Genomic DNA, 27,622 nt, shown 5'->3' with positions numbered 1-27,622 from the left:
ATTCACGACTTACATGCCATGTTCTGACTGTGCCTTGTAACTTCCGGGTCACAAAGTCCTCCCTGGTATTAAAGATGATGCACATGCCTAGCTGGCTCAGGAACCTGTGTGCATGCAGGGTAGTTTACATGGTGATAAGGACCATGAGGACTAATGGATGTCCACCTGAATGGTGATACCCAGTTTGCAAAGTGTCTGCAGTGCAGGGGATGCTAGCAAGGGACAGATCTAATGAAGCATGGGTGGGTGGGGGTGAGGCAGGGACCCATCCTCACCTCCCAAGGAACAGAGCCCAGGGTTGGGGGATTGCACCCCACTCGGCGTGGGTGTTCTGAGAGCCCCGCTTGCTTTAAAAGAATGTATGCTCATCTTTGATGACTGTCACTCTCTTTTCCTCCAGACTGTGACAGTTCTCAGATCTTTAATTAATATATTCCCGAAATGTTTATTCACACCTTTCCCCGTGTTCTGCTCACCCACATGCTTCTCAGGATTAGAGCCTTTTTCTTCCTAGAAGCAATGGGAACGTGATTTGATGGTAAAAGACATGAGCGCTTGTTTTTCTAGGTGATGGGGAGCTTGCCTGAGGATAGTGTGGTGGTCCTGCTGGCCCAGATCCCCTGGAGATCCGGGTCCTGGTAGCAGGCAAGGGGCCCTGCAGCCCAGCTGGGAGCTTATCAGAGCACTGATGAGGGGTGCATTGCTGTGAATGAGACCCCCATTTATTTCAAGTGTTCTTTAAGCCTAGTAACCATCACGTGGCTGGACATCATAATATAAATACGTTACAGTTCCGTCAAAGACTTGTTTTTGCTTTCTGCTCACAGGTGTTGAACTTGCTTTGAAGCATGTTTTTCTCCTTCATTCTGCTTGACCGTGAATGCACCTGTCTTCCTCAGCATTGTGTCCTGGAGGCTGACGGAGAGTCCTCATTGTTGAAAGGCAGTATAGTGATTGACAGGTCCTTGGACAAGGACCAGAGGTTTCTTTGAGAATTTAAAACCAAAGGAATTCTAAGTTCTTGTTCCAACTCTGTGTTGTGTTTAGAGTCTTTGGCTGGCAGGGTTCTCGCATCTTGCTGTCCCCAGGGTTATGTGCCTATGTGTCACTTGTCTCTGGCACGTTATCCCAGCGGTTCTCAGGGGGTCCGTGCTTGTGGTGTGGGGGGCGGGGAGCTTTCTGAGCATTTATGTCTGAAATACCCTGAATAGCCTGCCTGTGAGCTGATAGCTGGTGGGCCGTGAAGCCCAGATTCTAATTTATTTTTCCTCAAGCCTTGGTGCGTGAACGGCCATTGAGAAGTCTTGTTAGTTTGATGACTGCCCTTGGTCCTCTCCCAGAAGTCACAGTGGGGCCAGCTGGGGATGCCCTTTGTCTCCTCTGTCCTCCTGTATTTCTGGTTTTGAAGACAGGGGAGTGTCCTTGGAGCCCGTTCATCCTTGCTGTGGATTTTGCGTGGCTGCCGTTGCCCCAAAGAAACAGCCTTTGGAGTTGTGCTGTGTTCGCCGCTGTCCCCATTGTGTCTGGAGTCTGAAGTCCAGAGTGCAGCCCAAAGTCCTGGAGATGTCACCACAGGGACCAGCAGCAGCCCTGGGCGCCCGAGGCTGCTAGGGCTGGCAGGTCCCTATGAAGCCAGCCCACAGTGGGGCTGACCGCAGCTTGGTGTGCACACTTCAGTTCCCGCTAGCCTGGAAGGGGCTGTGGATGTCCAGTGCGAACTGCTGAAGGGAAGGGGAGGGAGCACTCAGGGTGTGTCTGAGAGTGGCAGACCTGTGCTGCAGGGCAGGAAAAGCTCCCTCCGCCAGGGGCTGTGGAGAGAGGTCCAAGCGAGGAAGGAAGGTGTGTTTGAGAAGGAAGGGGAGAAGACAGACTCCCTGTCACGAGAAGCAGGTGGGGGCAGAGTGGGGAGCTGTCCAGAGCGAGCGCCCTGCAGGCCCTGTACTGAGGAGACAGGAGAGGCTGGGGCTCAGAGAGGGCCACTGAGTGACCAGGGCTATGTGAGAAGAGACAGAAGCCAGAGCACAGAATCCAACACCCAAGAAAGAGTTGGGAGGAGGGAAAGTGAGGAGCTGTGGACCCTTTGGGGGTTGGTCAGCAAGAGCTGGAGGACCCGCACGCCACAGCTGGAATAGGCCTGCTCTTGGTCTTGCTGGCCCCCAGGGCTGGACAGGCCGGTTCGCACACCTGTCCCACACTGGCCTCTCGGCAGCCCTTCCTTGCTGACAGCATCCTCGTTCCAGGTGGATGCGGCTGGCTGGGCGAAGCAGGCCCGCGCTGGGTGGTGCCTAGGGGATGGCTGGAGATTGAACAGGTTGATGTGGGCTTGGAAACACCGCTGGGGTCATTCCTCTCCTGGGCGGCCCTGGCTGGGAGGTTCCTGCTGTCTGGATGACGAGAGCTCTCGAGCTCTGATCTGCAACTGTCACCCATTCCTCTGTGCACCTTCTGCTCTCTGTTCCTCCAGTCACTCCTCCAACCTAAACTCGCCATTGCTGGTTTCTTAACCAAAGGAGCCTCACTAACCCCTGGGGGTCAGAAACTTTGCCTTTCAAGGACACTTTGTTCTCTCAGTGTGCATCATTTCTAGATGCTTCTAAATGGCGTTCCATGACAAGGCTTCCATCCCAAAGTAGATGATCTAAAGATAGCATCTTCTAATAAGGAAGAAAAAAAAAAAAGCAACCGAGTCACAGTGCTCGTTCACACAAGAGGACATCTACAGCTGGCGAGGTCCGTGTGTGTTTACCTGGCTCCCCAGCAAAGGGGCCACCAGACATACTGTGGATGGAGTGGGTGGACTTCTGGTTTATGCAGTGACTCCATTGTCAAGGAGGATGAGAGTGGACATTTGTCAGATGTGGCAGTTCTCAGCGCTGCCAGCTGTGTGGCGTGTGTGTGTGTGTGTGTGTGTGTGTGTGTGTGTGTGTGTGTTATTATATATATACATAATCTATAATCTGTTCATCTGGCTGGTTGTCTATCTGTGTACCTGCTTGTCTGTCTGTCTGACCATATAATTGATATAATCAATATAAATGGAAGTTGCTTAGCTGGATAAAGGGATGGAATTTGCTCAGTTTTTTTGCTAAGAAGGAGGAACTGGTGGATATAAGACTTCCAGTGTGACTCTGAAGTCATTCATTACAATCATGGTAGATTCTTTTAGTATTTCTGATGCTTGGTTAGGTGGGAATGCTGTAGAGCTATAATGAGCACCTGGATCTGGAGGGACAGAGCCAGTGTCTTCTTCCCTGTCTGGATCTGAAACACCCCTGTCTGTTGGGATCCGAAAGCACAGTGGCAGAGCGGAGATGAAGAGTGGCTTCTCCAGCCCGCGAGACACCAGCTCAGAACCTCGCATCAGCCAGCAGGTGGGACCTCTCAGCGCAGGCTGGTTGTTCCTGGGCACTGATGGTCTGCAGAAGGACAAGCTGAGGCCCAGTGGCAAGTGGAAGGCCAGGGAGCCAGGAGCAGGGCAGAGCAGCAGGGGAGAGTAGGGGCAGTGGGACAGCAACCTCTAGGGGGAGAACCAGAGTCAGCCTGGCTCTGTGGGGCAGGGAGTCCCATGTCCTCGGTGCGTCAATGTGCTTGACCACCAGACCTTGCCCTGAGTTCTGACCAGGGACCTTTGGGGTAGGAGAGCCCAGAGAGTCATGCAACACCGCAGAGAAAGCATCCCTCATCCTGAATGTCCCTTGGGTAGAGGGAGGGATGTGGGCTTATTACTTGGGCTCAGGGACCAAGCTCTGGGGCTGCTGGATCCCCAAGAGGGTAGAGTAGGCTGCTGCTTCGTGTTAGCTAGCTTTCCTGTGCTATGACAAAACTCCTGAGAAAAACAACTTAAGGGAGGAAAGATTTATTTTGCTTCAGTTTCAGCCCATTTTCAGCTTTGTTGATTCTGGGCCCGAGGTGAGGCAGGACATCATGGTGGGAGGATGTGGTGGAGGCAAGTGCTTGCCTCATGGTCACTGGGAAGCCCAGAGGGAGGGAGAAGCTGGGGTAAGATATAGTCTCCAAGGTCACGCCTCCAGACCCACTCCCTTCCGCCAGCTCTCACCTGCACTTTGTACCCCTCCCAGGGGTCCATTCAGCTAAGAATCCATCCACGGGTCAATCCACCAACGAGGTCAGAGCCCTGGTAACCCTGTCGCTTCCCCAGAGCCCCACCTCTGAAGTGCTTGGTTAACATTTGGAACTAAGAACTTGCTACGTCCACCAGACCCACATAGCCTCTAGCCTGAGGAGGAAGCCCAAGCCTAGTGAGGGAGTGGCTGGGGTGACCAGATTACCCTCTGAGAGGTCAGCCTTGGTGGTGATGGGTACTTGCTGCTTGGGCATCCGCATTGCGCGGTCTCTCTCTGGCTCACTGCACGGCACCCCTGCACTGTGCGCCTGGTCCCACTTGCTATGAGGGCTGCTGTTCACTGCGTGGCCCCGTTCCCGTGGCCCTTCACTTCCTAGGTGCCTCCCTCCGGGTTCCCTGTAGGACCCCCCACCCCACGTGTCGCCCTGCCCCTCCCCCTCTCCCTCCCCCTCCCACACCCCTTGCTGCAGGTCGCTCTCGGCGCCATTCAGAGCACCAGTGCTCACCCGAAGCTGCCCTGTGCTCCTGCGGTGTCCCGTGGGGACACGCAGCACCTCACCTGCTGGCTCCTGCTCCTCCACATGGCAGGGACCTGGGCTAATGAACAGTTCCTGGTCCCGGAAGCCTCCTCCCCATGGCATCACGTGTCAGCCTGGGGCTGAGACCCTCTGCTCTCCAGCTCTGCTGCCTGCAGCCTTGTCTCTGGTGATGGCCTCAGCTCTCGGGGCCTTGGTTTCCTTTTCTGAGAACTCAGGGGAAGGCCCAGTAGTGTCTGGGGTCCTGCTGGCAAGTGGCTGTACAGCACCTGCCGGCTGTTGTCTCGCCAGGTGCTCCAGCCTCCTGAGACCAGCAGCCTTTTCCCTGTGGAGGGTTGTCCTGGATAGACAGATGCCCCATGACTCCTGGGGTGCCCCAGGATCCTGGGCACCTCCTCAGTGATCACCCACATGACTGTTTGCATTTACCCCACTGCATTTGGGGTTGTCTAGTAATTCTGGTAGAGATAGGTTTGTTCACTTCTTCTTGGGGGTTTTGTGGCTTTCTCCAAGTCAGATGCTAAGGCGGAGGTGTTACTTGGAGACTTGGATTCTAGCACAGTGGCAGGACTATAGGTGAGAACACCAGGTTCAAGCAGTGAGAAGGAGGTGTCCTGGAATCCCAGGGCACCCCAGGGGATGTAGGATGCCTGTACATCCAAGAGGAGTTTCATCAGGAAAAATCTGCTGGTCTCAGGTGGCTGGAGAGCCTGGCAAGATGTCAGCCACCAGGCCTGCGACTCGGCCCCATTGGTTAGTGCTTCTCTGCATAGGCACAATGGCTGAACTTAGAAGGCGACCAGGGGCCTGCCCAAGCACTGGTGTTTATTCTAGGGGCGAACTGTACTTAGTAGCTGTTCTCAAAGTTGTCAGTTTTGCCAAGAACAGAAGACAATAGATTCTTTCTATTTATGGAAGGAATCTTCATTAGCATGCTCACTGTAGAGGCCAGAGTTACTGAAGCAAAATCAACAGCTTCTGATTAATTTGCACAGCTCAACCATGGGATGGTTCTGAAATTGTTACCCAATTCTCTCCCTGACTGAGTCACCTTGTGGAAGGGCCCCTAATTGGGAGCAGCCTCAGACAGCAGCAAGGACAGCAGTAGAGAAGGAATACAGAGCCTACGCACCAGAAAGCAGGTGCTGGCGAGAGGCAAGAGCGTTGACAGTTGCATTGACCATATCTGTCTGGAAACACGGGTGTGCCGGCGGCTGGGGGTCATGGGGAAAGGAAAAGCATATGGCCACCTTTGGAAAACCAGAAACATTTCTTGGCCGCATCAGGCCTTGTTCCTAACAAGCCTCGTTGTTTCCAGGTTGCCCACCTCTTGGTCTGGAGACCTTAAAGATCACGGACTTCCAGCTCCACGCCTCCACAGTGAAGCGCTATGGCCTGGGAGCGCATCGAGGGAGGCTCAACATCCAGGTACCAGACCTTCGGGGGCCTTCTGCTCGCACTGCTGCCCGCTCTGGTCACAGACACGCCAGGGTTCACTGAGTGTGGGTTGGATACGGTGCTTGGCATTGAGAACGTGTTAGCCGGGCTCTCAGGACAAACCCGGGCCTTGCCGCGTAAATCTCACTGTGCAGAGAGGATGTGTCTTCTTCAAAGCCCGCCTTTAGTATAACTGAGGTCACTGGCACCTAGACCCAGGTGGGTCTGCCTCCCTCTTCAACGTGTCCCGTCCACACGCCCTCCACCTGGGAGGGGTAGGAGCAGAGCGAGAAAGGCCTGGGGCCTGCTCATGGCGAGGGGTGGCCCGGGGAGCCTGTGGCGCTGGTCCTCCTTGGCTCCTGCCAGTTTCTCCTCTCCACCCTGTTGGCCTCCTCCAGGTTGTTCAAATCCTAGTGCTTCCTGGGGCTGGGTACATCACACCTGGCCTTCTCCCTGAGGCTCCGGGGGCACTGTGACCTTGGCCCTCAATGCTGTCAAGGGTCCCTCTCTAGTGACTGTCCCCACACACTCTGCACGCCTCACAGTCTTGACCCCAGACTCTTCCTCAGACGGTTCTTCTTCCTGGAGCCCCTCGGCCTGCACATGCCACACAGTAGGAATCCCTGCTGATCCGTGGTGTGGGTTTCCCGTCACCGCTGTGACAACTCGGTATAAACATGACCCCTTAAGACGACACACACTCTTTCACAGTCTGGCGGCTGGAGGTCTCACTGGGCTAAGTCAAGGTGTGGATGGGGTCGCTTCCTTCTTGGGGGCTCCAGGGAGCAGTTGTTTCCTCCCCTCATCCAGCCCCTAGAGGCGGTCCTGCTCCTGGCTTGCGGCCTTGCCTCCTTCACAGCCGGCAGGGCGGCTGAGTCCTTTGGTGCTGCCCTCTTTCTGGTTCTCTTTTCTGTTTCATTTTATAAGATTCTTTTTAGTCATAGATGGACACAATACCTTTATTCTATGTATTTATTTTAATGTGGTGTGAGGATCAAAGCCAGTACCTCACACATGCTAGGTGAGCGCTGTGCCACTGAGCTGCAACCCCAGTCCCCCGTTTCATTTTAGAGGACCCTGTAGATGCCACTGCCCCCTGATGCCCCAGGGCCATCTCCTCACCTGTGCAACCTGAATTCCATCTGTAGTCTCCATGCCCCTTTGCCACGTGGCCTGACATGTGCCCTGGGATGTGGGCCTCTTGGGGGACGTTATTTTAGCCACTCTCTCCGGGGCTGTTCCCCGACCTGGCTCCTGCTGACCAGCCCTTCTCAACCTGGCGTTTGACCTGTCCTGCCTCGTGCTGCTCTCTCCTGTGCCGTATTTTATTTCTCTTTCCCCTCTGCTCTGTAACCGTGTGCAGTTTCCAGACCCTTTGTGCACATGCACTGACTCACTCTGCGGAGGCAGGTGGTCCTTCTGTCCCTGCTACACTCAGGCTAATGGCTTCTAAGTGGCAGCGTGGACCCCCACCGTCATTGTAAGTGTGCTAGGTTTCACTGCTGTGCTGGAGGCCCCTTTCCCAGGGAGTGCAGGGGCTCGCTCCAGGTTTTCTGAGCCGAACTTCTACTCTCCCACCCCAGGTCCCAGGCTTGACCCCATCCGGATGGGTTTTCAAATACTCTTTTTTTAAAAAGCTGTTAAGAAACATTTGGATATGTACAACTGGAAACTGCAAAAAACTCCTCTGTTGTACACATGAACTCTCAAAAGAGTTTGACCAGAAGTTTCTGCTGTCAATCCCTGAGTGTTCCAGGCACCCTAGGGTCCTCCAGAGAAGAGCCATAGTCAGGCCCAAGCAGGGCTAGGTCCACATGGAAGCCCAGGGCTCTTTTGTGCATTGACAAGGGGGCTATCATCTGATGACCTCAATGCTTTCTCTATAAATGAAGTTATCCTCTAAATAAGAGAGTTCATGTTTACACATGCTGTCTGTCAACAATGGCAAGGCCCTCTTGATCCTAAACTTGTAGGGTGTGGAGTGAGAAGGGGGTGTACTGAGTCCTTCCAGGTGGGACTAGATGACAGAGCGTGGCAGCAAGAGTTTGAACTTGTTTTGGATGTTTCTCCATGCTGAGACCCTTCCAAGACCCTTGGAGCAATCACCTCATGTCTCTGAGCCTCAGTTGCCTCATCAGAAAAATAAGCCTCCTGAGCAACCGCAGGGTTGACTGAGCAGTGACACTGGGGATGACAATTCAGGAGCATTTGCTGGGTCACCTCGTTCCTCTGCTGAACACCCCTGGTGGCTCCCGCTGCTCTTTGAACAAACTCCCAGCTGGGCCCTGGGTGAGAGCCCTCTTGGTTCCTCTGCGTGGTGCTGCCTCTCTGAATGCTCCTTTACTCGTTTCCCTGGATGTTACCTGAGCTGTCCCCCTTGAGTGGAAGCCCCTTGTGAGAGTGACCTGGTCTTCTGCTCCTCTCTCTCCACATGCCCAAAACAGCACTTGCAGCACAAAGGAGCACAGAGAATGTGGCCGGTGGGGACAGTGTTTGTTCACTGCCTGCTTCGCTGGGCCCTGGTGGACGGCTGGCCTGTCCTTACTTCCTGGCCATCTTACCACCTCCTTTGTCCTTTACCCATGGGAGGCAGAGTCCAGGGAGCAACCAGGCTCCTGACCATGAGCCTGCCAGCAGAGCCTACTCCCCAGCCATCTGTCGGGGTGCCTGGAAATCACGTTTGTCTTTATGGGAATTTTTCTCTTCAGTGGTATATTCTTTTCCCTGATGTCTCTACCCAAGAATATCTTGAGACCTGCTCTTCAAGTGTGAATGTGCTGCTCTAATGACCAGGGCGGGGCCGGCCATCCCTCCTCCTCTGGTCACCACCTTTGCTAACTGGCGTGGACCTCAGAGTGTGGAGATGGGCTTGCAGCAGGCTTTGACTTGGACCCCACAGCAAGTAGACTAGGTCAGGCCCCCGCTTGGGGTTTGTGCCTCCCAGAGTCAGCTCCCTAAGCTTCGTGATTCCGCTGCTGCAGGTGCACAATTAAAGTCAACTCCAAAAATACCTCTCCCCACACATAACGGTTTCAAATGCAACTTAAAAATAACTACATCTTGTCTCACATATGAGTATTTTGTAGGCGTGTCAAGCTAATGGGATTTTAAGTGCGAGAAACAGCAAGGTGTCAGAATTAGAAGTCATATTTAAATGCATATTCTAGCGCTGCAGGCTGCGAGCAGGTTGAGTACAGTCCTGAGCTGACCCAGTGCTCTCTGGGCACGCAGTGGCCACGGTCTAGGCTGGCGCACACAGTCACAGGCTGGGAGGTTCCAGTCGGCTGAGGGGTTCAGTGAGGTGCGCGCCTCCTTGGAGACTCGGTTCACAGTCGGGAAAGTGCAGGTCCCACCTCTGACTCTGCTGCCTTCCTGGTATTGTGAGGACAAAGAGGAATGAAGAGAGAGAATTGTCCCTCAGGGGACTGTTTCAGAGTGCCTCCTCTGGCCAGGCACAGAAAGCACAAGGAAGAAGGTCCCTGCTGACTGCCCACCTTTCAGGAGCTTGGGTCGGTGGCAGAGGGAGAGCAGACCCTGAGAGGTGTCCACACTGGGCTCAGTGCCTTACACACGTGGCTCCATTTATTATTCAACAGGAGGGACAAGGGTCATTATTATTCCCTCTGTCTTGCATAAAACAGACAGAGAGCTCCAGTGACTCAGCTCGGATTTCCCAGGAGAGGTGGATTATGAATCCCAGCAGCTTGAAACCTCAATTTGTTGCCCCTGACAGTGCTATAAAGCTGCCTCCCACGTTGGCAGCTGGGGTGTTCTAGCTACAACATCTGGAATGATGGATTGGCTGTGTTCCTCTCCCTTTTCTGACAGGGAGCTCATGTAGATTTACTCATCTGTCCCCTTGCCAGGTGATGAACCTCTTGCCAATAATGTGCATCCTGCTTTCTTGGATCTTCCTACACTGTCAGCTCAGGGTCTGCACATGTGCTTCAGAGGGGCTCTGGACAGTTGCTGCAGTACTCATGGGTTCCACAGCTACGGTGGAGATGTCTAGAAGGAGGCGGGTCAGCTGTCACTTGCACACTTCCTTCTATGTGATTGGCAGATGCAGGAATGCTGTCATGACACATAGAAACATTGACTCATGTGTGATTTTTGCCAGTATAGCCATCCTTTCACATCGGTGGGGGTTTGGTTCCAGCCCCTAACCTCCTGGAAACCAAAATCCACAGCTGCTCAAGTTCCTTATCTAAAATAATGACAGTGTTTGCATGTAACCTACCACATCCTCCTATATATTTAAAATCATCTGTAGATGACTTGCAAGACCTAATATAGTGTAAATGCTGTGTACATAGTTGATATTCTGCATGGTTTAAGGAGTGATGGTAAGAAATATCATCATGTTTAGCACCAACACAAATCCTGATTCTGAAGGGTTTTGATTTGTGCTTGGTTGACTCAGCAGGAGGGCCACTGTGCAGTAATGTTGGTGGGACCAGGTCCCAGCCCCTGACCACGGAGTGCACCAGCCTGGGCAAATGTGGAGGCTGTAGGGAGTGTGGTCCTGCAGGGTGCTCCTGGCCTCCTGTTCCTCCTGTCTCAGAGTGGCCACGTGCTGCCTCATTGCTTGGTCCCTTTGTGAGTGTCGTCCTTGCCTCTGCAGCTCAGCAGCTCCACTCTACTTTCTGCCTGCTTGCATCTGCCTGTGCTGTTCATTTGCTTATCTAAGGTCAGATCCTACCATGCAGCTGCATTAATTTTTTTTTAGCAGTTCAACCTATCTTAACTGTGCTAACCTTTTTAGAATTAATTGTTTTCTAGTCTTTTGATCATGGAGCTGCATCGATATCTGAATGATCTGGCTAGAACTTGGTTTTCTCCATGAACTTGGTTTTTTTGTGCAAGGTATTACAGACTGTGACCTTTTACTGGAATGCATCTGCCATGGTGTAGCAGAAGCACCTGCCTCTTTTGCCCTCATTTTAAGCAGAGGACTTTGAAAGAATCCTCACAGTTCAGTGTACAGCTTCCTTTTTTCCAAGTAGACTTTTACTTACATTATTGTATTAATATAAACTTAGAGAAGAAACCAGTGTCTACGCTTGACCTGGACATCGGAACCAGATAGATATTCCAGGAATTTGAGGACAGAGGCAGGCAACAGGAAAGCAAAGACTGCCCTCTTCCTCTGATTACTCTTCCAGTGTACCCAGGACCCTGCTATACTCAGTCCTGAGGCTTGATCTCACTTAGAAAACATCAGTGGTCTCCTCTGCTCTGGAAGCCAAAGACAGATTAGAACTTAATATTTGGAGTCTCCAGGAGAGCACGCTGACTATTACCTTTAAATTGCTGTAGTTAGTCTTAAGAGCTAGCCTGGTATTTAGATGGTTTGTCTAATGGCAGCACTTCACCTGTCCCATCCCCAGAGCATCCTCTGAGGACCCTGAGAAATTTGCCATGCTCATAATTTAAGGAAGGGGGTTCAGAGGCAGCATCCCACACAGTTAGGGTGCTGGATGGTTCCTTAGCTGGAGGGCGCTGGGCTTCAAGCCTTGGCTGTTTCGAAGGCCTGGGTTTCTATCTCACTTGTAAGTCTTCAGAGTTATGGTAAGGTGAGCCTGAGCCATGCGCAGAAGAAAATGGACCCTGAGAGCAGGTGCCTGGGGGCAGGTACTGCTGTGGTCCCTGCCTACGGCGGAGGACGGAAGGAAGCCGATTCTCAGGTCAGAGCCAGGAGGAAAGGGCCAGTGTGTACAGTCCCAAGATAGAAGGTGGTACCCACACTCACCCTCCAGTTGGCTCTGCTGTTATTTGTGCCTGGCTGTGACATTGGACACTGGTGGCCCACTTCTTGACTGTCAGAGGTGGCTCAGTTTGGCCCTTGAGAGAAGCTCACCCTTGTTCCCTTTCCTAAGCCATCTGGATATAATAGGACCCTCTCCCCTCCAGCCCTGGAATGAGCATGGCTTCTCTCTGGTCCTTCCATTGAGGGACATCTACAGAGCACCTGCTCGCTGGTGTTGGGACCCAATTCCAGCATTCTGATCCTCTTGTACCTGAAGTGAGGTATAAGACTTGAATACAGTGCTTACCTGGGGCTTCCTGGGTGCCCCCACCTGGGAAGACAGGAACTTGGTTTTAGAATATGAAACCACTCGAGGTTTATCTTGGTATCAAAGTTTATGTGCCCGGTCACATCCCACACATGACCCTCTGCACCTGGGGCCCCACCCTGGCCAAGGAGGAGGCCGTGTCTCACCTGGTGGGAGGAAGCTGGAGCTCATTTTCTCAGACTTCACCCCTGCAGGTTCCATGCCTGCCTGACGCTGGACCCTGTCCCAAGTCCTTGACCCTGAAGCCTGCCTATACCTTCCGACCTTCCGGAGTCTCTGAGCTTAGCCTCCAGCTTTGGTTGCTGGCTGCACAAACCTTGCTGTGTCTCAGCAGGTCCTTCGGAGGGGCTAGCAGGTGCAGGGTGCTGTAGGGGCAAAGCAATGGTGATGGTTTTTGAGTCAAGGAATGTTGCTCTCATTCCGACAAAAGGGCTTTGTTCTGCATCTGGCTTCAAGCGACCGTCTTGGGAGACAGTTTGGGTGCCAAAACACTGGAATTTTTGCTATTTGAATTTTTATGAGAATAGCAGGACCAAATGTTTAAAATCAGGACTTCCTTGGAAAATTAAAAATGTGTGTTTACCAAAAGGATGATAGTGTATTGCTTTTGTTTCTCAAGAAACTTCCGCTGTGAACACAGGAGCTGCCGGGACGGCGCAGCAGAGGTCCGAGGGGCCAGAGCCACCAGAGCCCTGACCTGTGGTCATGGACTGTGAGGGGACCCAGGGTAGTCCTTTCCACTTCTGCTTTCCTTTAATGTGTCATGGAATTCATATTTCATTTAGTCTTCAACATCCTCAGAGGAAAAGCTCCATTTTAGAGATGAGGAAGCCGAAGTCAGAGGCTAAGGAACCATCCTCTCCCACGGCCACCAAGTGCAAAGCTGGGACTCAAACACGTTTTCTGGCTACAGAGAAACCCAGTGCTCCCCAGCCCCTGGGGGTGGTCCAGCTTCCTCCCCAGATCATGGCCTCTCATCGGACTTAGCTCCCTGACCACGGGCTTGAGCTGCCCCTCGTGCCTCCTGGGCCCATGTCCTTGCATGGTCCCACATGTCCGAGGGAGCTCAGCAGTTGCACCACGGAGAATGTGTGTCTGCTCGCTGCTGTGACCACCCAGGGCCATCAGAATGGGGTCCTGTGGGACTGGGCCCTCTGGGTCAGTGGCCCAGCCACATGCCAGTCAGCTGGCCAGCTGTCTCCTGGTCATGGCAGTTGGGCAAGGAGGCCACTGCTGTCTTTTACTCTGAAGTCCACTGGCAGAGACTCCCAGGGTTTGAGCACAGGAGTGGCGTGCCCTGGCTTTCCTGGGAGCGGGACCAGCCCCGTGACTGTGGCTTCACAGCAGGTAGTGTCCAAGCAGCGAGGCCTGTTGGGGATGACCTCAGTGCCCCACAGGTCATGATGGTGGCTCGGGCCAAGACAAGGGTGACATAGCTGATGACCCGTGGCTGGATCGAGGGTGTTTTGGAAGCAGGAGTTTCCGATGAGGAGACAGACGAGGTTTGGACAGGGGACAAAGCGACCCGAAGAGTCAAGGACGTGTCTGCTGTTGTGTGACCTGCAGCTCATCACCTAAGGGGAGACAGGTCGCTAAAACTTCTCCTTAGCCAAGTCCTGATTCTAATCTGTAACAGAAGGAGAGGACATGTGCATTGGTGTCCTGGGGCTGCCCTAGCAAGATGCCCCAGGCAGCGTGTCAGAACGCAGCAGTGTGTTCCCTCAGTCCTGCAGGCCGGGGCCTGAACGCAGCGGCAGAGCGCTCTTTCCCCAGAGCCTGGAAGTGGTCCCCGTTTGCCTTTCCAGCTCTGGTGGCCTCAGGTTCCCTGGTGGTCCTTCCTTTCAGGTGCCCACCCCACCCTCTGCCTCGGGTCACCTGAGCCTCTGCCTGGCTTCCTTCCATGTGTGTCTGTCTCTGTGTCCAGGTTTCTCCTTCAAAGACACCAGCCCTGTTGCATCCAGTGCCCACCTGTCTGACCTCATCTTAACTATTCTATATCAGCCTTATTTCTTTTCGTCCATATTTTTATTAGTGATTTATAGTTAAACACAATGATGGGGTTAGTTGTGACCTCTGTGTGTGTGTGTGTGTGTGTGTGTGTGTGCATGTACACAATCTAATAATATAATGTGGCCAATATCTTTCCCCAGTATTTCCCCTTTTCCTCTTCCCCTCCTCCCCCTGGTCCCTTTACTCTACCCATCTTTTGATTTTCACGAGATCCCTTCCAACCTCTTCTTTCCTTTTTCCTCTCTAGCTTCCACGTAGGAGGCAAGCACACCACCTCAACTTTCTGGGTTTGGCCTCTTTTGTTCTTAAGGCCCATCCATTTTCCTGCCAGTGACATGATTTCATTTTTCTTTATAACTGAATAAAACTTCATTGTGTCTATGTACCCCGTTTTCTTTATCCATTCTGTAACAGTCCTATTTCTAAATGAGGTCGCATTCTGAAGGTCCAGAGGTTGGGGTTTATGCAGATCTTGGGGGCGGGATGTGATTCAGCACTGTGGTTCTGAAGTCCAGAGTGGAGCCTGGAAGACTCTCCTGGGTTGGAGAACTTGGGCTAACCTGAAGCAGGATTAGAAGTGTTTATCAGAGAGGGGTCAGGAGAAGGGAGAGAAGAACGTTCTAGCCAAAAGGAAGAGCATGCAGAAAGGCCCTGTGGTGCGGGAGCGTGACACATTTGAGCAGACGGGGCCTGGAGCGTGCTGTGGCTGTGGAGCAGTGTCTCGGCCGAGGAACCTACGACCAGGTGCCGTCCAACTTCAGTCATCAAGTACTAACAGACTTCGACCCCAGTGAGGTGTCTGATGCACAGGCACCAGGGCAGCCCTGAAGAAAGGGACCATACCGTGTTGAAAGACGCAGAGCGCGGGGCCTTTGATCCGCACGGCAGTGTCGATAGCGCCGCCGCTCTGGAGATGGTCTTGGCAGTATCTGCCGAGGTTGAAGATTCTCTTTGGCCTGACATATCACCCTTGTGACCAAACGGAAGCGCACTCACCTGTGTGCAGACTGACTGTGTCCGTGGCCGCTTCATTCATGATAACGCTCAAATGGAAGCAGCCACGCGCCCACCCAGGGGAAATGGAAAGCCATTCGGACGTGCACACAACGAAGCACCGCACCACAGTGAAAGGAGCCCATTTGTGCTGCTTGTGGTCCTGTGGCTGGACCTCCCAGGAGCTCTGAGCAAAGAAGGCAGGTGCAAAGGCAACATCAAGGTCGGCTTCCTTTACACACGCATTACAGGAAAATCAGTCTAGCACGAGAGACGTCACAGTGGTGGTTTCCTCTGAGGGCGGTGCTCTCTGGGCAAGGCCCCAGGGAGGCTGCTGTCACCAGGTTCACCTGGTCTGGGTGTGGTTATCTGGGTGCATGTGGACCTACACACCCAGGACTTGTGTATATTTACAAACCCAATGAAAACTTCACAAATAGCTGATAAACCAAAGAACTACATCTCATTCAGACTTTTAAAAATTAATATTCAAGACACCTAGACCACTGGAATGGAATACAGTACCTCTAGCTTCACATATTTACATATTTGAAACAGCAAGAACATATGTATTGAAGGAAAACCTCTTTAATAAATGGGAAAAGCTGGATATGTATATACAGAAGAAAGAAACTAGACCTTTATCTTTTACCAGATATGAAAATCAACTGAAAAGAATCAAAGGCTTAAATGTAAGACCTGGTACTGTGAAGCCACTAGAAGAAAATACAGGGGAAATAATTTAGGACCATTGGTCTGGGCAAAGACAATTTTGGCTATGACCCTAATAGCATAGGCAACAAAACCAAAAATTGACAAATGAGTTTATATCAAATTAAAAAGCTTCTGTACAGCAAAGAGATCCTTCAAAAGTGAAGAGATAATCAAAAATACTTACAAACTATTCATTCAAAAAGGGATTAATTTCAGGAAAATATAAGAATCTCAAGCAACTCAGCAGCAAAACAAAAGCAAAACAACAAACAAAAACCTCAAAACAAATAGTCCAATTAAAAACTGAGTGAGCGGCCTGAGTAGACATTTCTCAGAGGAAGACCCACAATGGCCAGCATGTGCCTGAAACATGCTCAACATTATTCATCAGCAGGGAAATGCAAATCAAGACTGCAGAGAGACAGGACTCACCTCAGTCAGAGTGAGTGTTATGGAAAAGGTAAGCATTAACAAATGCAGACAAGGGGGATTCTCATCCACTGTTGGTGCAGGTGTTATGGAAAACAGCACGGAGATTCCTCCAAAAACTAGAAATAGAACAACTGTCTGATCTAGTGGTCCCATTGCTAGATGCACATTCTGTAGGCACCAAAACCAGCTTATCTAGGAGACATCTGTGCTCTCCTGCTTGTTGTGGAACTATTCACCACAGCCAAGAGATGGAATCAACCTGAGTTCCATCAACAGATGAATGGATAGAGAAATGTGGTATATACTCAGTGGAATATTATTCAGCCATAAAAAGAATGGAATCCTGTCATTTTCAGCAACATGGATAGAACCAGAGGATGTTGGGTTGAGTGAAATGAGTCAGGCACCCAAAGACAAAGGCTATATGTTCTTGCTCATTTGGAAGCTAAAAAGTTGAGGTTGAAGAAGTAAAGAGTAGAATCATGGTTATGGGAGCCTGGGAGAGGAGTGGGAAAGAGAAGAGATGGAGAGTGGGTGGTTACCCGGCACAGGAGGCTTGCTGCCAGATGCGAGGAATAACTTCTGATGGTCTGTAGCAGTGAAGGATGACTGTGGTTTTCAACCATTAACTGACTCTTTCAAAATAGCTGCTCGAGAGGATTTTTCATGTTCCCAGCACAAAGAAATGATATATGAAGTTTTAAATATGCCAGTTCCCCAGATCTGATCCTTGCATATTGTGTATAGATACTAAAATGTCCCTCTGGACCCCACAAACCTGTGTAGTTACTATGTGTTGATTAAAATTAAAAAGTATATAAAAATGAATGTTAAGAATAATGTAATGAATGAAATGAGATGATGAAGAGGTAAAAGGAGAGGCAACAGGAAGTAGAAATAATTTCACTGTCTTTGGTAGGAAGTTAAAAGGTAATTTAAAAAATACAGAATTAACTATGCTACATAAAAGGTTGATGGTCACTAAATCAACCACTAAAAGATAGAAAAATCTAAAATCTCCAGAGGTCATTTGCACTTAGAGCAAAGTAAAGTTAACATGTCAATTGATAAAATAAAACGAAAGCTAAAAAAGAAAAAAAAAAATTGAAAACCCCCAAAGTTAAAAGAAGCAGTAAAAATAGAATAAGAAGAATTGATGACTCAGCGCATATCTGTCAAAGGACTAAATTCACCGTAATAGAAGGAAACATAGATTTATCATAAAATGAATGTGGTCACAGGCCATAGCAGGTGTGTACCTATAATAAGATGAATCGCACCTGTACCCACAAGGGCTTCCATTTCTTGGGTGCTTATTTGTGCCAGGTCCTGTGGGGAGTTTTACATGTGAATGGTGTCATGACCCCAGCAGTCCTACCACGGAGATTCCATTGCTGTCCCTAGTTTATGGACAGGCCAGTGCAATGGGAGATACTCAGACATGAGCTGTAGAACCAGGTCTTGAACTGGGACTCGTGGACTTCAAGGGGAATTCCACACTGAGCTGTCTCTATGGAGTGCCAGGAATCTGGTCTTTATGTGGATTGCTGACAAATGAAACAACGATGATTTATTTTGAGAATTAAACTTATTCCACAGATACTCAATTTTAATGGCTAAAATGTTTTTCTGATTTAAGTTGAATTTAATTAGAAATGTTGTGAAAATATTCTTTAGTTTTTTTTTCAATTAGTATATTTCTGTCTTCATGTTTCCTTTCTTAAAATAATTAATAAATGGTTTGTGGTGTAGTAATGGATTTCGTTTTTTAGCATTTTTAATTTCAAACTCTGGATGTATACTGGTTTTCTGGGCTAGTGCAAGGATATAATTAAGAAAACTGGTTTTGGGTTTTAAAAATATCTATAAAAACCAATGAGTATTTCTTTTTATCTGACTTTATTGATGATTTAGGTCTAAATTGGGACAAGGTGTTTTGCTAATTTGCAGAAGGATCAACTGGTTTGTATCTGATCAGTTTTATAGGTTTATCACAGAGATTTATGGAAGGCAGACATTCAGATGCCATTATGGCCATTTGATGGCAGATTACTTACTTAACTGTACTAATCAGAAGTCACATCTAACATTTTTAAGTAACCCTGCCCTTAAAAGTGATATCTTGTTAGTAACCTATAAAGTTTTAGCCATTGCTTCTAAACTTTTTTTCTCAAAAATATTTTAAAATAATGATCATTTTATTCTGTTTCTGTCTAGATAGCCCTGGGCTACATCTGCAGAGTAGCAGCTGTAAGTCAATTACCTTAGAATTGCTAAAGAGTTACATTCACTTGGATATGAGTTTTTAATTTGCTTCCAGATGTTTTTGTATTGCTTCTCATGATAATGAAATATGAACAGTGCAGATCAATGGCTTCACCAAAGCAGAGGAGTTTGGGATGCACCGTTTTCTAAACATATGATACAGCAAAATACCTTGCATAATGCCTAGCACACAGTAGGTTCTCTCTAGACACCTTGAAAAGTCAAAGAAAAACAAAAGGCTTCCTGTCTGCCACACTGGATATCTATGTTTCCCTTTCCTTTTGCTTTCTGAAATTAAAAAACATTTTTATCAGTTTTTTTAGAAAAAAGTCAAAGAAATCCAAGTGTTGAAACGATGTAACAAAAAACTGGTCTCCTGTCAATGCATTCCCCATTCTATGCCGCCTATGATAGCCTTCGGGCTCTGTGTATGGGACAACTGCTTTAGAGGTGTTATTTCTTTGGGAATTTTAATCTTTATTTTGAAAATGTACAGATCGACATGTAATAATATGTGAATTTTTGTCTGTCTTTTGGATTCTTGTCATGCAAGATGAGGCAATAAGTTCATCATCCCCTTGCCCCTCTTTAACACTTCCAGTTACATCGTGTCTCAGTATTTGGGTAGATTCACATTTAAGATTTTCATTATTATAACTGTATAAATACAACTCTTTACTGAACCAAGAAGTATTACACCTTTGAGCCTAGAAAATTTATTTCATATTTATTGATATTATGTGTTTCTAGGATCACCCTGATTTTTAAAAGATCTCCTCCCCATATCCTATGACATGACTGGGTCTGTAAAACACCCTTCAATATAATTTTCTGTAAGACCAAGCATGTTGGGTAGTTTTAGTCCTGCTTTTATCTTTCATGTTTCTGTAGACATCCTTCCAGGAGCCCTTGCCTGCTGCATTCTGGTTGCTTGCTGCGTCTTCTGCATAGATAGCTCTTGCCTTGGGACGTCCTTCACCATCCTTCTGAGAACTGTCCTAGTTTGGAGCTCTTTACTTCTGGATCCCGTTGATTCTTCTTTCCTGTTCTGCCTTATTTCTCTGGAGTGCATCCTTGAGTAGCTTCATGGAAATGGTGCAGGAGAGAGAAAGTTTTAAGGATCCGTGAATCTATTTTACCATCATGATTGATAGTTTGGTTGAACATAAAATTCTAGGGTGAAAAATCTTTCTGAGAATTCAAAAATTTGAAGGCATGGTCTCTCCAATCTTGCAGCTTCAGATGCTGCTGTTGAGACTTCTGGTACCATCTTTATTCTTCTTTAGTTTTACATGTATTTGCTTTATTACTTGTTTCTTTGGTAGCTTTTAGAATTTTCCCTTTATTTCTGATGTTTTGACATCAGAATGGTGTGCTATACTCTTTTGTTAGCATTTTTGAGACTTAAACCTTTCAGATATGGGAAATAATCTTACAGTTTTTATTTGGCACATTTTTCCCCTCTAAGATTCTTGATTTTTTTCCTCTGCTTTCTGTACTTTTATCCTATTGTCTATTTTTGTGTTTATTTTTTTGAGATTTTTCCAATTTTCTCTTTCTAGCTTTTGACCAACTGTTTAAAATATTTAGCCTTTACATTCTTAATTTCCAAGAGCTCTTTCTTGTTCATTGCTTTTTCTTTCTATTTTTATTTTATGCAGGCAAGATGTTCTTTCTGGAGACACGAAGTATAGTTTCTTTGAAGTTTTCATCTACCTTCTCTCACATTTTCATTAATTTTTTCCTGTTATAAACTTGGCTGCATAGTGTTCTCCAGCTGAATGGGGGGAGGGAGCTGGTGCATTTTGCTGTCAATATACTGAAACCACTGAGACCTTCAGAGACTCCCTGCCCTCCTCTGTGCCTAGTACACCCAAGTCCAGAGCTTCTGTTGTTTGCTTTTTATTAGGAAAAAAATTTAGATTCTTTGTGGAGTGAGAGTAAGGATGTGGGGCTCTAATTGTTCTTATATGCATTAGAAAGCAATCCCCTTTTACAGTCCCAGATCACCTTCTAAGACACCTTGAAATGCAAGTTCTGAGCTTTTCTAGGTTTAGGTGGCTTGCTTCTCTGTGGTTTACATTTCCTCTGAGGTTTACATTTCCTTCTCTTCTGGAGTCATCCAGGATCTTCTGTGTGATTTCAGATAGTCACGCAGTGTAATTTAGGACTCATAAATGCCTTCTATTTTTTTTTATCAGAGTTTGAGATTCTACTTCTGTATCTTCTTTTCTTTGGGAGGACACTTGAGAAAAGAACACAGAAAAAAATAAGATGTTTCCTCTATCCTCTTGAACCAGAGAAATTCAATTTGATTGATTTTTAAATAGATAATATCAGGTTTTCTCTTGGTTATGGTATTAGTAATTGCCATATTTATCTTACATAAAATGGACTCTTTGGGGTGCATTCATTCTTTAAGGTAAAGAAATGATGCACATGACTTAGTTGCCTTGAGAAAATTACATTACTCCTCAGTTGATTTGCTACTGTAGTGGAATGAATCACACGGTGCTAGCAACATTTTCAAGATGAGCTTATCCTTTAAGGCATCAAACCTTTTATTTCAACAACTTTCAATTAAAATTTCTCCTAAAATTTTCAGGTATTTCTCTGTATTATTAACTAGAAAGGGCGAATGTGCTTTCTTCCTGGTTTCTCAGAGGCATCTTATAAATATTGCATGTGGCACTGTGGTACAATTTGGTGACATCTCTGGGGCTGGTACGTCCTCTTCCACTGAATTCTCCCAGGTGCTTGTCCTTTAAATTCAGTAATTGATTTTGCAGAGGTGGCTGTCATCTTCCAGTGAGTCATCTTCAGGCATGGCTCACCATTCCTCTGACACTGTACTACATTTAATTGACTGGTGTGTTCAGGACGAACTGAGATTGGCAGCAGAAGCAAAATCTCCCGGCTGGCAAACCAGAGACCTTAAATTTAATTGCAAATCCTGGTCAGTAGATGTTGGTTTAATAGCTTGAGGATAGCTCCTCTAGACTTCTGGGATTCCGTAGGGTAAACATCTCAAGCCGCGGGTCAGCTCTGTGCTGGCTGACTTTGCCTTAGGCTGGGATTATACAACCTTGGCCTCACTGATATTTAGGCCAGGCTGTTCATCACTATGCCAGTTTTCCTGTGCACTGTAGGATGTGACTGTAGAATGTTCAACAAGCATCTCTGGCTTCTACCCAGTAGATGCAGGGACCACCCCCATTCCCCATAGTGACAGACAAAAATGATTTCAGATGTTTCCAAACACCCCAGGGGGGTGGCATTGGACTCCTGTGAGGACTTTAAGGTTATGGGTCTCCTTTTTCTTCAAGTTTTGTATACTTCTGTTCTGTGTGTTTGAAGTTGTAGAAAATAATGGCAGAAGTTAACTGGAATGAGTTGCACAATTCCCTGTAATTTTGTGAAACTTGAAAAAATTCATAAGCCATCCACATTTCCACATTTTACCAGTGCTAAGTGAGTTTCCATTGCCTTAAATATTTCCATAAGTAATGTTTATGGAGTACAAACTGTGAATCCACCCTATGTGCCGGACCCTGTTGTAAGCACAACAAACATCCTCAGGGAAAAATGATCATGGCTTCCACACGGACAGAGGGGGAAACCTAGGCATAATTTGGGGTCAGTGGCCTGAGTTTATACAGCATTTAAGTGGCTAAGTTAGGATTCATGACTGACCAGGTGGTGGGACCTCAGAGACCCTGTTCCTGGTGATGGCTGATTTTAAGATTGCACTATGGTAGACTACTTCATCTGCCAATCCTGAGCACCAGAGGACAGGACCGCACACGTTTCTCATCTTTATGCCCCTGTTGCCTGGGCTGGGACTTGATGTACGGTGGAGGCATAGTGAAGGTCTGCTTTACTAAATGAACGGGGACCATTCTAAGCTGCAATCTTGCCTGTGGTGGACGAGGACAGGGGAGTCACAACAAACAGTAAGTGCATATTAGGGCTTCGTGAGAGGAGACGAGTTGTGATATTGTAGGTCATTAATGTGTTACAAATCTCTGTCATTAGGAGGGTAATTGCCTCCCGATGCAGAAAGGAAGCGGTGGACTAATTACAGCCCTCCGGCTAGATTCCAGGCCTCCTTGCTGGCTGACGGGCTGGGAACTGAGATGCTTTGCTGAGTAGAGGCACCACCGCTTCCTAGGAATTAACGCGTCACAAAGCACACAGAAGAATTGGTGACAGGCACGTGATGAGAGTGGCCTTCCTCTGATGGTTCTCGAAGGCAGAAGCTGCAGCACTTCCGGGTCCTCCCGGACGTCTCTGAGGCCATCTAGTTATGGAGGGGGTGGGTTTCTGTTGACTGATGGCTTCTTACGCTCACCCTCATGGAAGGTGCCAGGATCTGTTTGTATTCTAGCATTGGCCCTCAGTTCTTTGAGATTGGCTTCAGGGTGGCCTGGGACTGCACAGACTGCGGGTGGTCCTGATACAAGGCTCACGTGAGCTGCGGGGAACCCTTGGCCATCTTAGTCTGTTGTCACTGTACAGTGAGCTGCACATTTCTGCTGCCATTGAAAGTCAGGCCATGTAGAGACTTGGAATTGAGGTCGGGAGGATGAGCTGGCCTGTCCTTCTACCATCCAGACTTCTCATTTCGTAATGTCCTTGAGAAATGGCCAAGGAGAAACAGGATCAGTGCAGAAAGCGTCTTAGTAAACCTGGATACTTCCTGTGTCCTAAGTGTCCTTTATAAATTTATTTATTTATTGGTCCAGGTCTCATCTCTTCAAATAGTGATAATGTAGGGAAACTTCACCACCTTGGAAAGTCAGAGCCAAAGAATTTTTGGTAATAATAGTAACTGGTACTGAACACGTCAAATAAGTCAGTCACTACCAGACAGATATTCACTAGTTAAGCACTCTCAGCCCCCAGCTCAGCACCCAGCTCAAGTACCCTGCTCCCTGAGGCTTCCTGTGTGGTCTCCTGAGATTCAGCGTGCTAGCCTTAACGCTTGACAGCATTTTGTCCCTATTCCTGGAATCACACCTGCCCCACTGTGTTCTGACTTATCTGTTTTCATCTCTTCCTGCCTCCTGGATGGTGAGGTTCTGGGACAGAGTGATTCACCTTTGATTCCCCAGCACCTGGCGTGTGTGGGCTGGGGTGTGGGAGATGGTTTTTGTGTGTTGGATGAATGAGTAATAGGAGAACTCATTAAATTTCATCTTTCACACTGGGCAAGAAGAGGACACAGCACATGGAGACATTTCCAACTTATTAATATGAGCAACTCCCTTTTATGACTTAGAATAGGACTCGAGGGCACAAGAGCTGTGCTTCTTCTCCCCGTGCTCATTTTCTCCCATGCCCCCTCCCTCCTCTCAGTCTTGGGAAAATGTGTGTCTTAATATTCTTCAGTCTGGATCTTTCTGAAGCACACCCTCTTTTCTTTCCAGGCAGGCATTAATGAAAATGATTTTTACGACGGGGCGTGGTGCGCAGGTAGGAACGACCTTCATCAGTGGATTGAAGTGGACGCCAGGCGCCTGACCAGATTCACAGGGGTCATCACGCAGGGACGGAACTCACTCTGGCTGTAAGTGGCCTGCACTTGTGCTTCTGGGGCTCTGTGTCTGCAGTTCATTGTTGAAGGGTTTGGACAGATGGGAAGCTGGAGCGAGATATTGGGCAATGGGTAAGGCAGAGGTCCATCTTCTAGAAAGACACCTTTCCATGTACAGGAACAGAGAGCAGGATCCACTTGGAACGTAGGATAGAGCAGCAAAGGTACCGTCCAAAGCCATAGTCAAGTGGCTGCCATCTTGGATCCATGGCATGATCTTGGCATCCAGACAGGTGAACAAGCACAGCCCCAGGTGAGAACTCTGGACATGCTTGTCCTAGGATGCAGGATATGAACCATCCAGACTCTGAGAAGAAGGACTAGAAGCCTTGACAGCTTACAAGTGAAGGAATACTCGAGCAATAGTACCAGTGAGCGTGACCTGGTGTGAGGCCCAAGTGAGATGCGAGGCCGTTTCTCAGAATTGAACTTGGGGTCAAGGCGGGGGCAGTGCAAGCGTGACCTGATGGTAATCCCAAGAGAAGCGTCTGCAGCCCTGGAAGCCCTCCATCCCCCGATACGTCCCTGCAGTGGAGCTGCGTTCAGCTTAGAGGAAGGAAATTCAGACACATGCTGCATGTGGATGGACCTCAGGGACGTGATGCTAAAAGTGATTAATGAGTCACAAAAGAACAGGGAGCGTACAGTTCCACTCACACGAGGACCCAGCATGGTAGGATGCGAGGCAACAGAAGTGCAATGGTGACTGCCAGGGGCTGGGAAGTGGGGGGTGGGGGGCCAAGTGTACAGTGTGTCACGTGGGGAGGGCGAAATGGCAGCAGTTGCCAATCACTGGGAAGGTACTTAGTGCCATGGATTCCACACTTATAAATGGTTAAGATGGTACGTTTTATGTCATGCATATTTTATGACAAACACATGTGAGACAATCTACCCTCCCCTTCCACCCAGCCCTGGGCTAGCTGTGGAGGTGGGGGCACAGCTGCCACTGTAGGAGTTCAGTGGCAGCCCCGTGGACAGAGGCCTGCAGGGACTTGGGCGTGCCTGGCTTTGGAAGGGCCAACAGGACTTACACACTTCCAGAATTTAAGTGAGAGTGCTGCCTGTTCTGATGTCGAGGACACAGATGCGCACCCTCTAGCTCTGGCAGCAGCCCCTCCCTCACACGTGCCTGCTGAACTCTCCAGCTCTGTTTCTTGACATCCTGCGGTATTTACTCACTACCTTTTGGCAGCCACAGGAGATCAGGCCGTAACTTGCGGGCGAGATTAACTTCTGGAGAGGTCAACATTAATAAATAAACCAGGACAAAAGAGCTGAACCTGGTCTCTATAGTCACACTTAACCACCTGTCATTGTCCCTGCAAAGGGGCCCTTCTATCACACAGAGGCAATTGTCAGGCAATGACTCACCACCTGTTTTCCTCTTGATTTCTTTTTATTTTACAGATGATATGGTAGCATTGAGCAGCATTTTAAAGCATTATCCCGGATCCCACTGTCATGTAAACAGATTTTTTTACATGTGGCCATCGTATTGCATCTCCAATTGTGTTATTTTTAACTGAATATCTCGGCAACATCTTTCAGGCTGTGACTCGGGATTCATAATGATCATTGTTAATGGCCTGTAATTTACTCAGCCTGTCCTTGATCACCGTCCCAATTTTCTGCTGTCGCGTATCATATTGCAAAGAGCATTTCCATACTTTTTCTCTGTTTGAATTATCTCCTTCAAACCAGTTTCCAGAGCTGGAATCATCGGTGTGTTTGGACAGCATTTGGTGGCATATCTGTGTTGCCTTGTGGACGCTTCTCCTTCGCTCTGCTTTTGGCGGCTCCTTGAGTAGGTGCTGTGTGCCAGCTTTTGTCCTGCAGCTTGGATTTTGCTCTCCTTGGTGGCTTATTGCCAGGGTCATTACTTTTACCGTTCAGATTCTGAAAGGCAAGAGTCTTTGAGGGGGGAGGGGTCACTGAAGTTGGATTGCTCAGGGAAAATGGAAATTTGGAAAGAAAGTCTGGTTTGAGATTCTCCGCAGGGACAAGACAGGGATTTTCACTTTCGTGAATGGATATTAACCTGTCTGGCCACTGTCACTGGAGATCCAGTGGTCGGGTTATTGGATTAGAAAATAAGGGCAGGGTAGGGATAGTGCTCATGTTCCATTTCAACTGGACGCACAGGGGCCCTGGGGCAGGCAAGGCAGGTGGTGGGACGTTATCTTTCTTTGGTTTAGCCAGAACATAAACATCCAAGGGGACGGCAAGGCATAGAATTTCTTTTCAGAGTTAGAGTTTTTAAAGCGTCTAAATGTATTTCAAGTTGAATTATCCTTCAGGGATCATGGAAAGAAGGAGTCTGCTGCATCCCAGCATGTCTTACCTCATGGAATAGCAGTGCTTCCAGCGTGGACTGAGTGAGTAGTCAAGGGACATGGTGGCACCCAGCTGTTTTCTCCCAGGAGCGTGAATAATGCCAGAGGCAACAGGACTATTCCAGCAGGACCAGAAAGCCGGTCAATAATAGATACCACTAAATACTGATAGTGAAAAGGAAGCAGTCGTTCCTCTTTCTGTCACCCCAAGTCCTGTCCCCACACTGCTGCCAGCAGATAGCATCAGTGTTAATGTTCCTGGTCATTGGTGTCTGTTTCTTTCCCCACTGGGCAGTGAGTCCCTTGATGGCAGTGGCTGTACGTGATTTTCTGCATCCGTGGGACCCTCTCTGGTCCCAGGCATCTATTAGGTGCTCTATAAATGACTCTAATGCATGAATGGCAGCATGAAGTGAATTCACGAAGGTTCATTCACACTGAATGGTAATGGGTTGACCCGTGACTGTGAATGACTGAGATCAGGCTTCAGAGGTAAGGGGGCAGAAGCAGGGGACTCAAAGAGAAGGATGAGGGAGACTTGAGAGATGGCTGGTCTACAGAACTCACAGATTTGGAATCATATCATGGCTCTTGCTGGTTATGAGGTTTCCCTTCTCCAAGCCTCAGTTTTCTGTTCTCTAAAAAGGGATGATCATTGTTTATCTCATCAAGATGTGATGAGAGTTAGATGGAATTACAGCGTTTTAAAATTACCCAGCACGTAAGCACTCAGTGTATGGTAGGTTCTTCCCTGAACACCTCTCTGGGTTTATATACAACAGTGGATTTCCAGTTTTATTTTTAGCCACAGATCCTTTTCTCAAATAAGATCTTTCTTGGAAATATTTAGAAACTACAGATAGGTGAGGCTGCTCTGGGTGGATCTCTGGGTGGTGGAGTGTTGCCTGCCTGGTCCTCCTCTCTCCTTGCCACAGGAACACCTCTGAAAGACAGATCCATGCTGGCGTCTGTATGAAAGCATACCAGACAGCTGAGAGGCCTCCGTGCAGGTGAAAATCGCGGCCACGCCACCAGATACCCCGTGCCACATCCCAGTTCTGCAAGCCTGGGCAGTGGTGGGATTCAAACCAAGGCAAGCAGTACCAGAGTTGGGATTTGAGTTTTATTTTTCTAGATAAGTG

The 27,622-nt window shown here is 48.5% G+C and overlaps 1 protein-coding gene across 1 annotated transcript in view; it reads left to right on the top strand.

The window, feature by feature from the left end:
- The window catches only part of Cpxm2 (carboxypeptidase X, M14 family member 2), a 109,896-nt gene that overhangs the window by 18,033 nt on the left and 64,241 nt on the right, over positions 1–27,622 (top strand). Inside the window, exons 3-4 of the mRNA XM_047554543.1 lie at positions 5,939–6,048; positions 23,978–24,117. Of these exons, the coding sequence (XP_047410499.1) occupies positions 5,939–6,048; positions 23,978–24,117 (250 nt within the window). The remainder of the gene's footprint in view (positions 1–5,938; positions 6,049–23,977; positions 24,118–27,622) is intronic.

This window comes from Sciurus carolinensis, chromosome 5 (assembly GCF_902686445.1).
Source record: "Sciurus carolinensis chromosome 5, mSciCar1.2, whole genome shotgun sequence".
NCBI lineage: Eukaryota > Metazoa > Chordata > Mammalia > Rodentia > Sciuridae > Sciurus > Sciurus carolinensis.
The sequence above is the reverse complement of the archived record's forward strand: the minus strand, read 5'-3'. Positions and strand labels throughout refer to the sequence as shown.